General features: G+C 58.4%; 1 protein-coding gene across 1 annotated transcript; it reads left to right on the top strand.

Annotated features, from left to right (window-relative positions):
- The first annotated feature begins 4,694 nt into the window (after positions 1-4,694).
- On the top strand, positions 4,695-6,580 carry LOC115641779 (lysozyme C, milk isozyme-like). Its single transcript, XM_030545161.1, has 4 exons — positions 4,695-4,836; positions 5,324-5,482; positions 5,978-6,056; positions 6,514-6,580. The coding sequence occupies exons 1-4, from the start codon at positions 4,698-4,700 to the stop codon at positions 6,578-6,580; spliced, it is 444 nt and encodes a 147-aa protein (XP_030401021.1). The 5' UTR covers positions 4,695-4,697.
- Positions 6,581-11,332: the final 4,752 nt, after the last annotated feature.

Raw genomic sequence — 11,332 nt, 5'->3', positions numbered from 1 at the left:
TCTGGCCAGAGGACCTCGGCGCCCATCTCCAAGGACCCAGCCGGCTTCTGCATCCGGCTCCATTGGCAGGGCTGGGCGGGGGCCCCCCACACGCAAGGGAGAGTTAGACACAATGGATGGGGAAGGGGAAAGTCAATAAACCATCCCTTCGAGGGCCAAGTTCGCTGGGCTTGTGGGGTGGCTGGGATCGGGGCTGGGGGCTGGCACTGGGCCCCGGGGTGTCTGGAACCACAAGGGGCACTGTCACTGCAGCCAGAGGGACCCGGGGGGAGTTCCAGAGGCTGGGGTGGGGGGAGAGGGGTCTGATCAGTGAGATACGTGTCCCGATGGCGAAAGCAGCCCCAAAGTGTAGACAATGTTATCCCTCTGTGTGTCCCTGCTGCCTCCTGTTGGAGGGACTGTCCCTGCAGGGTGTGTGTGTCCCTGTCACCCCCTGCTGGAGGGACTGTCCTTGCAGGGTGTGTGTGTCCCTGCTGCCCCCTGCTGGAGGGACTGTCCCTGCAGGGTGTGTGTGTCCCTGCTGCCCCCTGCTGGAGGGACTGTCCCTGCAGGGTGTGTGCATACCTGTCGCCCCCTGCTGGAGGGACTGTCACTGCAGGGTGTGTGTGTCCCTGCTGCCCCCTGCTGGAGGGACTGTCCCTGCAGGGTGTGTGTGTCCCTGATGCCCCCTGCTGGAGGGACTGTCCCTGCAGTGTGTGTGTGTCCCTGCTGCCCCCTGCTGGAGGGACTGTCCCTGCAGGGTGTGTGTGTCCCTGTCCCCCCCTGCTGGAGGGACTGTCCCTGCAGGGTGTGTGTGTCCCTGTCGCCCCCCAGCTGGAGGGACTGTCCCTGCAGGGTGTGTGTGTCCCTGCTGCCCCCTGCTGGAGGGACTGTCCCTGCAGGGTGTGTGTGTCCCTGTCCCCCCCTGCTGGAGGGACTGTCCCTGCAGGGTGTGTGTGTCCCTGTCGCCCCCTGCTGGAGGGACTGTCCCTGCAGGGTGTGTGTGTCCCTGCTGCCCCCTGCTGGAGGGACTGTCCCTGCAGGGTGTGTGTGTCCCTGCTGCCCCCTGCTGAAGGGACTGTCCCTGCAGGGTGTGTGTGTGTCCCTGCTGCCCCCTGCTGGAGGGACTGTTCCTGCAGGGTGTGTGTGTCCCTGTCCCCCCCTGCTGGAGGGACTGTCCCTGCAGGGTGTGTGTGTCCCTGTCCCCCCCCTGCTGGAGGGACTGGCCCTGCAGGGTGTGTGTGTCCCTGTCGCCCCCTGCTGGAGGGACTGTCCCTGCAGGGTGTGTGTGTCCCTGCTGCCCCCTGCTGGAGGGGACGGGCCCTGCGCTCTCCTTGTTCCTGGCTTTTCTGAGTTCAGGCCAGAAGAGCCCCGCTCACCCAGTCTGAGTTTCTGGATCTCACAGGCCACCCCCAGTGCCGACTCACCAACCCCCATGGCTGAGCGAGACCCACGTATCACAGCCCATGGGAGATGAGACTGCGCTGTGCAAGGAAAAGTGGAACCGGGGTGTACCAACGTTCGAGGCCCCCCAATGGCAGGGCAGGGATTAAGGGAGAGACACCCATATAATCCCAGCGAATCACCCACATCCCTTGCTGCAGAGGAAGGGGAACCCTCCCCTCAGTCCCTGCCAAACTGTCCTGGGGTATATCCCTTCCTGACCCCTGCCGGCGGCCAACGGGAGCCCTGAAGCATGAACATTAACGACATACGACATAACCCAGAAGGGAGCCCCAGGGCAGCTGAGCCCTGTCCCTGCTCTCACAAGCAATGCCGGCCTCTGACCACCCTCATCTGCTCGCTTTTCAAAGTAATTACGTTGTTTGCCCCCCGCCTCTCCTAGTGGGGGGCTGGTCCCGAGCCTCATCCTGCTGATGGTTAGAAACCATCTCCTAATTTCCAACCGGAATTTGTTGGTGGCACGTTTCTGCCCATCGTCCCTTAGCTTCCGTCACTCTTCTTCGGTCCTGGGGCGTAGCCCCCCAATGTAGCTATTGAGAGAAACTAGAGCGCCCTCATTTTGTTCCCCTAAACCAGCCAGCCCCCCGCAGTCTCCTCCATCCCCCTGGTCAGCCCAGCCACTCAGTCTCTGCACCTGGCCCGATTTGGCTTCCTCTGGCCAATTTCCTTCCACAACGCCCTGAGGTGTGAGCTGGAGACAGGCGGGCTCAGCAGACCTGCCATTAAGTGGCTCTGTACATGATTAAACAACCGCAAATAAAGAGTCGTTATTAATGGAAGGACGAGGTCTGGAGGGAGGTCTTGAGTGGGAACCTCCCTCAAGGAACAGCCAGACTGGGTCAGAGCAAAGGCCCATCCAGCCCAGTGTCCTGTCTTCCGACAGTGGCCAGTGCCGGGTGCCCCAGAGGGAATGAACAGACAAGGAATCGTCAAGTGTCCATCCCCTGTTGCCCATTCCCAGCTCCTGGAAAACAGAGACTAGTGACACCATCCCTGTCCAGCCTGGCTAGTAGCCATTGATGGATGTATCCTCCAGGAACTGACCTAGTTCTTTTCTGAACTCTGCTATAGTCTCGGCCTTCACACCGTCCTCCGGCGAGGAGTTCCACAGGTTGACTGTGTGTTGGGTGAAGAAATATTTCCTTGTGTTTGTGTTAAACCTGATGCCTGTTCACTTCATTGGGGAACCCCTAGTTCTTGTGTTCTGAGAGGGAGTAAATAACACATCCTGATTTACTTTCTCCACACTAGTCATGATTTTATAGACTCTATCATATCCCTCCTGAGTTGTTTCTTTTCCAAGCTGAACAGTCCCAGTCTGATTAATCTCTCCTCATACGGAAGCCGTTCCAGACCCCTAATCATTTTTTGCTGCCCTTTTCTGAACCTTTTCCAATTCCAATATATGTCTTTGCAGATGGGGTGACCACACCTGCATCAGTATTCCAGATTTGGGTGTACCGTGGATTCAGGGATGACGAGGTGGGGGGGGGCCCGGTGGTCTGGAAGGAGGTGTTGTGCCAGGGGGTCCCGGCCCCACCCCATCTCCGCACCCGGCCCCAGGGGGCACTGTGCCAGGGGGTCCCCACACTGCCCCATCACCCCACCCGGCCCCAGGGGGTGCTGTGCCAGGGGGTCCCCACACTGCCCCATCTCCCCACCTGGCCCCAGGGGGTGCTGTGCCATGGGGTCCCCACACTGCCCTATCTCCCCACCTGGCCTCAGGAGGCACTGTGCCAGGGGTCCCCACACTGCCCCATCTCCCCACCCGGCCCCAGGGGGTGCTGTGCCGGGGGGTCCTGGTCCGGAAGGGGGCCCGGCTTCCCCACCCTGTTTAGCTGGTCCACACTTGCTGGGGGGGGGGCCTAAACCTGCTCTCGGCGGCCCTGCATGGATTTATATGGAGGCAACATGATATTTTCTGCCTTATTATCTCTCCCTTTCTCAACGACTCCACCGTTCCGTTCGCTTTTTTCACTGCCGCTGTTTTCGGAGAACTTCCCACACTGACTCCAAGCTCTTTTCCTTCAGGGGCAGCAGCTAATTTAGCCCCCAGAATTTTATACGTCTCCACAGGGAAGTGTCCCGGGTCCGGTGTCATTGCTCAGCGGTAGGAGTAGAGAGCAGACGGATCCAGTCTGCAGATGATACAGAGCGAGGGGGGTTTGCGATCGAGGAGGGGGGAGTGTGTCTGTCCTTGGGGGAGGACAGAGCTAACGTTGAAAGGGATCTTGATAAATTGGAGGACTGGGCTGTAGCCAGCAAGGTGCCCCACTTAGGGGACAAATATTTAATAACGGGCTCTTCGATCTGGCAGACAAAGGTGTCAGTAGAAGCTGGTCAAATTCAGCCTGGGAAGAAGGTGGGATTTTTTTTAACACTGGGAGCAATTACCCATGGGGACATTTCCCCAAAGTGGGCGTTGAATCCTCCATCCCTGGCTGCTTTTAAATCCAGCTGGGCCGTGTTTCTGCTCTGGGAATTATTGTGGGGAAGGTCCCCTGCCTGGCAGACAGGAGGTCTGACTCAAATCCCAAAGGCCCCAGAATTTGTAGACCTGCCCGCAGAGGGCGACTGGCTCTGGGGAGCGACCTCCCCGCCCCCCCTTAGTGAGGGCTCGGGCACAGATCGGAGCTTGGGGATTCCCGTGAAATGTCCAGCTAGGGTGACCAGACGGCACGTGTGAAAAATCGGGACGAGGGTAATAGGCACCTCTATAAGACAAAGCCCCATATATCGGGACTGTCCCTATAAAATCAGGACGTCTGGTCACCCTAGGCCCAGTGCCCCCTGCCCGTCGGCACCGAGAGATCCTTGGGGCGCACTGCAGCCTGGCTCCAGCTGAAGTCACCCCGTGACTGCAGTGCGGATGGAGTTGGGAATCTGACCTCACCCCTGTCCCTGGGTCAATCCAGAGTCACTCCCTTTCACGGAACCCCGAGGGGCGGTTCTAGAACACGGGGCCTTCATGACACCACAGGGTGTTCTAGAAGGGAGGCCACGACCCCCGGCCACGAAGAGCAGGGGGGCCCCCATACAGCTCCCAGCTGCTGCCCAGCACCCCTCTGGCCAGCCCCAAACACCCCCAGCCGCTTCCCAGCCCCCCTCTGGCCAGCCCCAAACACCCCCCATCTCTCTCTCCATCGCTTTGTCTGCCCAGCGCGGCCCCGACGGTGCCGTTGGCTCGTTCCCGGCGCGCCCCATCTCAGCTCCCCTCGATCCGCAGTCCAGCTGCCCCCCCCGGCCCTGTGGGGATGGGGGTCCTGGGGCTGGTGACCCTGCTGGCCTGTCTGAGCGTGGGGGGCCGGGGGAAGATCTTCACCCGCTGTGAGCTGGCGGAGACGCTGCAGGACAGCGGGATGGACGGATACGAGGGATACAGCCTGGCCAACTGTGAGTGAGCCCTCAGGCCTGCCCCACGGACTCGTCTATGGGGCTGTAAAAGGAGCAAAGAGTCCTGTGGCACCTTATAGACTAACAGACGGGGCTGTGTGTCCCTACCACATCACTCTTCATGGGGCCTTCCTATGGGATTGTGTGCCCCTCCTGCACTGCACCCCGTGGGACCTCCCTATGGGGCTCTGTCCCTCCCGCATCACCCCCCCCGTGGGACCTCCATATGGGGCTGTGTCCCTCCTGCACCGCTCCCCCCGTGGGACCTCCTTATGGGGCTGTGTCCCTCCTGCACCGCTCCACCCGTGGGACCTCTTTATGGGGCTGTGTGCCCCTCCTGCACTGTTCCCCGTGGGACCTCCCTATGGGCTGTGTGCCCCCCCTCCCCATGGGAACTCCCTATGGGGCTGTGCCCCTCCCATACTGCTCCCCGTCTCTATGGGGCTGTGTGCCCCCCTCCCCATCTCTATGGGGCTGTGCCCCCCAGGGGTCTGCCTGGCGTTCTACACGAGCGGCTTCGACACGGCAGCCGTGGGGGCCAATGCGGATGGCAGCTCCGACTACGGGATCTTCCAGATCAACAGTGGCTGGTGGTGCCAGGATGCCCAGATCCCGTCGGAGAACCTGTGCCATGTGCGCTGCCAGGGTGAGGTGCCAGGGGGCACTGAGCTGTGGGGGGGGGGTCAGTGGGGGGCTCTGTGCTGCAGGGGGTGGGTGGGGGTCAGTGGGGGGTGCTGTGCTGCAGGGGGTGGGTGGGGGCTCAGTGAGGGGCACTGGGCTGCACGGGTCAGGCAGGGGGTCAGTGGGGGGGCTCAGCAGTGGGGCGCTGTGCTCTGGTACATTCCTGTGCGACACCCAGTCATGCTTCTAACCACTCCTGCGTCCTGCAGCCCCCCAGGATCTGGAGTATTTTCCCTGCCTGCTGAGCCACGCCGGGGGCTGTGTTATGGGGTGCGGTGAGAACACACGCCCTTCCCGTCAGCAGACACCGGGGGGCAGCAGGGATTCGGGGTGGTGGTGGATTTGGCTGGTGTGGTTGGAGCCGATCTGACCCCCTCCCCATTCATCCCAGCCGCCCCGCAACTCTGCAGCCTCCCTGAGGGGGCCCATCCCTGCCTTACCCTCCCTCCCTTGCTCCCAGATTTGCTGAACCCCGACATCAAGGATGACATCAACTGTGTGAAGAGAGTGGTGCAGGATCCTCAGGGCATGGAGGCTTGGTAAGGGGGCTCCCTGGGCAGAGGGGTATTCCCAACAGAGGAGCTCTGCATCTCGGCACTGGACGAGACCTTCGCATGCGGTGCTATGTGTGGGTGTTCGCCAGCTGCCCCGCCTCAGAGGTGGCTGCACCTCAGCAGCAGGCGAGCCATCCCATGTGGCGTTATGTGCGGCTGTTCTCCATCTGCCCCACCCCAGAAGTAGCTACATCTCAGCACTGGGCAAGCCATCCCCGTGTGGTGTTATGTGCGGCTGTTCTCCAACTGCCCCACCCCAGAAGTGGTTGCATCTCAGCACCGGGTGAGCCATCCCAGTGTAGTGTTATGTGCAGCTGTTCTCCATCTGCCCCTCCCCAGAAGTGGCTGCATCTCAGCACTGGGCAAGCCATCCCCACAGCTTCTCTCTCAGTGTTACTGTCCTGGTGACGCCTCATCTCATCTGTCACTTCCCCTCCCTCAGGGACGACTGGAAGGAACATTGCGAGAAGCAAGACCTGACTGAGTGGGTTGAGAGTTGTAATCTGTGAGGCCCGAGCGTGTTTCCCCCACGGGGGACGTCTGTCCTTCTCCCTGTGTCTGTCTGTCCGTTCACACGAATGCTCCCTGCACTGAGCAATCTCGAAGGAATTTATAAACCCCGTTGGTTGAAATCTTCTTGCTGTGTTTCTCTGGTCAGACGCCCGTGCAGGCTGCCAGGGGCCCTGAGACCCCTGTGAAGTGAAACCAGTGAAGTGAAGTCAATGAAAACCCTCCAGTGAAAACAGATCAGGCCCCAGGGCCCACCCCAGCCTGGTACCCAGAGCCAGGGCTAACAAGGTCACCTTGTCTCCTCCCGACGCACTCTTTGTTCTCCAGCCAGCGCCCCTCCATGCAGAGGGCCAGACCATTGTTGGGGGGCGGGGGGAGGGTACAGGATCTCTGGATTCTTCTGCAAAGAAAAGCCCTTTCCCTCTCCCCTGGTAAATCATGTGGTACACAGGGGAAACTGAGGCACACACCTCAGTGTGGTGGGGGTGTGGCCTGGGCAGAGACTTGGGGAGCTCCCCCTGGCAGATAAACACCTGGCACCTATGTTCTGGCCCCCGCTAGGGACGGCCTTGCCCCCTGCAAAGCAGTTGCCCTGACTGCTTGCTGTCATGGCGTCTGATCCCAGCAGCAGGGAACCTATCAGAGCAGACCCCATATTACCACCCTCCAAAGGTGGCAGGCTAAATCTGCCTCGCAGCAAAGACCCAGACACAGCTCAGGCCTGCCTCCCCGCAATGGGTCTCTTGCAGAGCGATCTCCTCGTTAGGCCCCTGACTTCAGGAGCAGCTCTAGACATTTCGCCACCCCAAGCACGCTGGCTTGCCGCGGGGGGCACTCTGCTGGTTGCCGGTCTCCGGTGGACCTCCCGCAGGCATGCCTGTGGAGGGTCCGCTGGTCCCGTGGCTCCACCGAAGCCACGGGACCAGTGGACCCTCTGCAGGCATGCCTACAGGAGGTCCACCGGAGCCGCGGGACCAGTGGACCCTCCGCAGGCATGCCTGCAGGAGGTCCACCGGAGCCGCGGGACCAGTGGACCCTCTGCAGGCATGCCGCCGAAGGCAGCCTGCCTGCCGCCCTCCTGGTGACCGGCAGAGCGCCCCCCTCCCCCCGTGGCATGCCGCCCCAAGCACGCGCTTGGCATGCTGGGGCCTGGAGCCACCACTGCTTGGGTTGCACAAACAGCAGGTGAGACAATGGCACCTCCATCCCTCCTGCTAGCACGTCCCGGTCCCATGGGGATTTGCACTTAGAGGAGTCAGCGTGGGACCCTTAGCACCATGGGACCGGCTACGGGGCAGCTCTCGGGCCACCTCCGATGACCTGCACTGAATTGGAGGATTATCTGCCGCGGGCAGATCTCTCTCTCTTTGCCTCCACTTGCTCAGGAAACGAGCTTGAGCTGAGGCAGCCGCTCTATTTCCTGTGCCCAACCCATTTCCTGTTGACTCTCGGGGAGACAGACCCACAGAGGACTTGCTAACCTGCTTTGTTTCCAACAGAGGTGGAGACTCAGGGCCCCTTGTCCTAACAGGCCCAGCTTACATGGCGGAAGCAAGACGTGCGATGGATGTTCCCTCTCTCCCCCACCGCTGTAGCCCCTGAGCTCTGGCTGGAAAGGAGGGGGGCGGGTCTCTCCTCTGCTGCAGCAGCCCCCACGCTGGGACTGGAAAGGGGGGGGGTCTCTCCCCAGCAGCCACAGCCCTGAGACGCTTTCTGTGGCCGCCGTAGCCCTGCGGTCCCAAATTCCCCCCACTCCCTCTTCTCACCCCACTGCCCCTCCCACCTACTCCCTATTCCCCCCAAGGCCACCACCCCACCTTACATGTGCATCTTCTCCAGGGTCCAGGCACCTAATTAGTGGAACCCCGCCTGTGCAGCTCCACTAATTAGATGGATGGCCCTTCATTCTCTCGTGGGCGGCCGCCCAGGGGTGCTCCTTAGAGGGAACTATCCGCGGACCACCTGAATGGAGCTCGCGGGCCACTGGTGGTCCATGGACCACAGTCTGAGAACCTCTGAGTGCTCGTTTAAAGTTGCCCAACGCTCCTTTATAGTGTTGTTTGGCAGCCGCCTGCTTTGTCCATGTGGAAATAAAGGAAGAGGGAGGCAGGCGTCAGGACCCTAATTGGGCCCTGGGTGATCACGACTTCCCACCACCCAACACAGATGTAATGAGGTTGAGTGGCGCCTGTATAAGAAAAACTAAAACTACTGATTATTTCTCAAAAAAAGTTTTGAATGACTTTCGACTTTGGCGGCACTTCAGCGGCGGGTCCTTCAGTGCTGTGGAAGACCTGGAATGAGTGAACCACCCCCCCCCCGCTGAAGTGCAGCCAAAGACCCGGACCACTGCCAGGTATTCAAATCGGGCCCCGCAGTTCCTAAAGCCGGCCCTGACGTTACCTTTCAGTTGGCCGTTTTCTGCACTGGCCAGGTATAGAGGGTCGCGAAGAGCACGTCCCTTCGGTTCAGGGGGTGTGGGTCAGGTTTCCCTTATGACCAAAACACACACACAGTCCCGTGCCTTCGTACTTTTTATCTGATCTGTCAGCCGTGTCTTAAAACAGACCGACCAATTAGGGTCAGCCAAATCTTTAATGTGGTTAACGTTGTCGTCTTGGCTGCAGAATTTATGCTTACTTATCTCCTTGTGTTTCTTTGACCGTATAATTTATACTTAGTTATTTTCTTGTAGCCAGTTGTTTTAATAGTGGGTTAGACAAGCTGTGCCTGGGGGCACAACTTATCTCATTTTATAGGAGTTAGAATGTGTTATCTGGTTGCAGCTCGTTTTGACCATAAGTCTTAGCTTACTTCTGCAAAGCTCGCCCTTTTCACCCTGCAAAGCTCGCCCTTTTCACCCTGCAAAGCTCACCCTTTTCACTTCTGCGAAGCTCGCCCTTATCACCCTGCAAAGGTCACCCTTATCACCCTGCAAAGCTCGCCCTTATCACCCTGCAAAGGTCACCCTTATCACCCTGCGAAGCTCGCCCTTTTCACCCTGCAAAGCTCGCCCTTATCACCCTGCAAAGTGGAAGTTTGAGGCCTAACCTTGACAATACCTTTGTTCATTTTAAGCTTGGCAATACTTTTGCTCAGAGATTAATCACAGTCCACTGCTTGCAGGAAGAGCAGCCCACTGGAGTGAGCTGGTGGGGGCTTGGAACCAGGGCAGGACAACAGCCCCCCATCAGCTCCCCTAAGTTCCCTGTGCCGCCCAGCAGGCTATCAATTGCTGGGCAGTTCAGCTGTTCCTGCCCCCACTGCCATGTGCTGCTCCTGCCCTCTGCCTTGGAGCTGCCTCCGGGAGCCTCCTGCTTGCTGTGCAGGTAGGGTGACCAGATGTCCCGATTTTATAGGGACAGTCCTGATTTTTGGGTCTTTTTCATATAGAGGCTCCTATTACCTCCCACCCCTGTCCTGATTTTTCACTCTTGCTGTCTGGTCACCCTATGTGCAGTGGGGTGAGGGGGAGGGAAAGGGATGCTGGTGTGACGGTGTCCCTCTGCCCCTTTCTTGCCCCCCATCTCCACAGAGCAGCATGTGTGTGTGTGGGTGGGTGGGGACGACAGGGCTCAGAATGGAGGGAGCTTGCTGGCAGCAGCTGCTGTCTCTGTGTCTCTCTCTCACACACAGGGTGTGTGTGTCTCTGTGTCTCTCTCCCATGCGGCCTCCCGCCGTCCTCCATTTGTGCTGCCCTGCAGAGCATTGTTATGTGTTAACCCTCGAGGGCTCAGCCGAGTGCTAGTTCATCGTTTAGCAGTAAGGCTCCCTGGGGACTATCCCACCCTCTGACTCCACCACCTCAACCAAGCCTCACAATCATCATAGCTGTGTACAGAATTTAATTGTTTGTTTAAAACGTATACTGTGTATATATGAGTCTTGTGTCTGGCAAAAAAAAATTCCCTGGAACCTAACCCCCCCATTTACACTAATTCTTATGGGGCAACTGGATTCACTTAACATCATTTCGCCTAACGTACCTGTCATAAAGGGATAGTTAAGAGTTAATGGAACAGAAGAACTTCATGTCTCTTTTGTCTGTAAAGGGTTAACAAGGCCAGTGAGCCTGGCTGTCACCTGACCAGAGGAGCAATCAGGGGACAGGATACTTTCAAAACTTGGGGGAGGGAAGTTTGTGTGTGTGCTGTTAGTGTTTGGTTGTTGTTCACTCTGGGGGCTCAGAGGGACCAGACGTGCAACCAGGTTTCTCTCCAATCTCTCCGATACAGGCTCTTATATGTCCAGAATAGTGAGTACTAGGTAGATAAGGCGAGTGAGGCTTATGGTTGTTTTATTTGCAAATGTGTATTTGGCTGGAAGGATTTTAATTTGTACTTGTATCCTTAGGCTGGGAGGATATTCCCAGCGTCTATAGCTGAAAGACCCTGTACCTATTCCATTTTTTAAATTTACAAAGATAATTTTCACTGTTTTTTCTCTCTTTAATTAAAAGCTTTTCTTGTTTAAGAACCCGATTGTTTTTTTATTCTGGTGTGAGACCCCAGGGGACTGGGTCTGGATCCACCAGGGAATTGGTGGGGAGAAAGGAGGGAAGGGGGAGAGAAAGCTTAATTTCTCTCTGTGTTAGGATTACTTTCTCTCTCAGGGAGAGTCTGGGAGGGGAAGAGAGAAGGAGAGAGGAAGATGCATTTTCCTCTCTGTTTCAAGATTCAAGGAGTTTGAATCACAGTGATCTTCCAGGGTAACCCAGGGAGGGGAAGCCTGGGAGAGGCAACAGTGAAGGA

This window comes from Gopherus evgoodei, unplaced genomic scaffold (genome assembly GCF_007399415.2).
Source record: "Gopherus evgoodei ecotype Sinaloan lineage unplaced genomic scaffold, rGopEvg1_v1.p scaffold_35_arrow_ctg1, whole genome shotgun sequence".
NCBI classification, from domain to species: domain Eukaryota; kingdom Metazoa; phylum Chordata; order Testudines; family Testudinidae; genus Gopherus; species Gopherus evgoodei.
This window is presented reverse-complemented; position numbering and strand designations above follow the sequence as displayed.

What these genes read in the sequence shown, in the direction of transcription:
- LOC115641779 (XM_030545161.1), top strand. Translation starts at nt 4,698, where the DNA reads ATGGGGGTCCTGGGGCTGGTGACCCTGCTGGCCTGTCTGAGCGTGGGG. An exon ending in GTGCCATGTGCGCTGCCAGG is followed by an intron (nt 5,483 to 5,977) that starts GTGAGGTGCCAG and finishes CCTTGCTCCCAG; the next exon opens with ATTTGCTGAACCCCGACATC. An exon ending in CCTCAGGGCATGGAGGCTTG is followed by an intron (nt 6,057 to 6,513) that starts GTAAGGGGGCTC and finishes CCCCTCCCTCAG; the next exon opens with GGACGACTGGAAGGAACATT.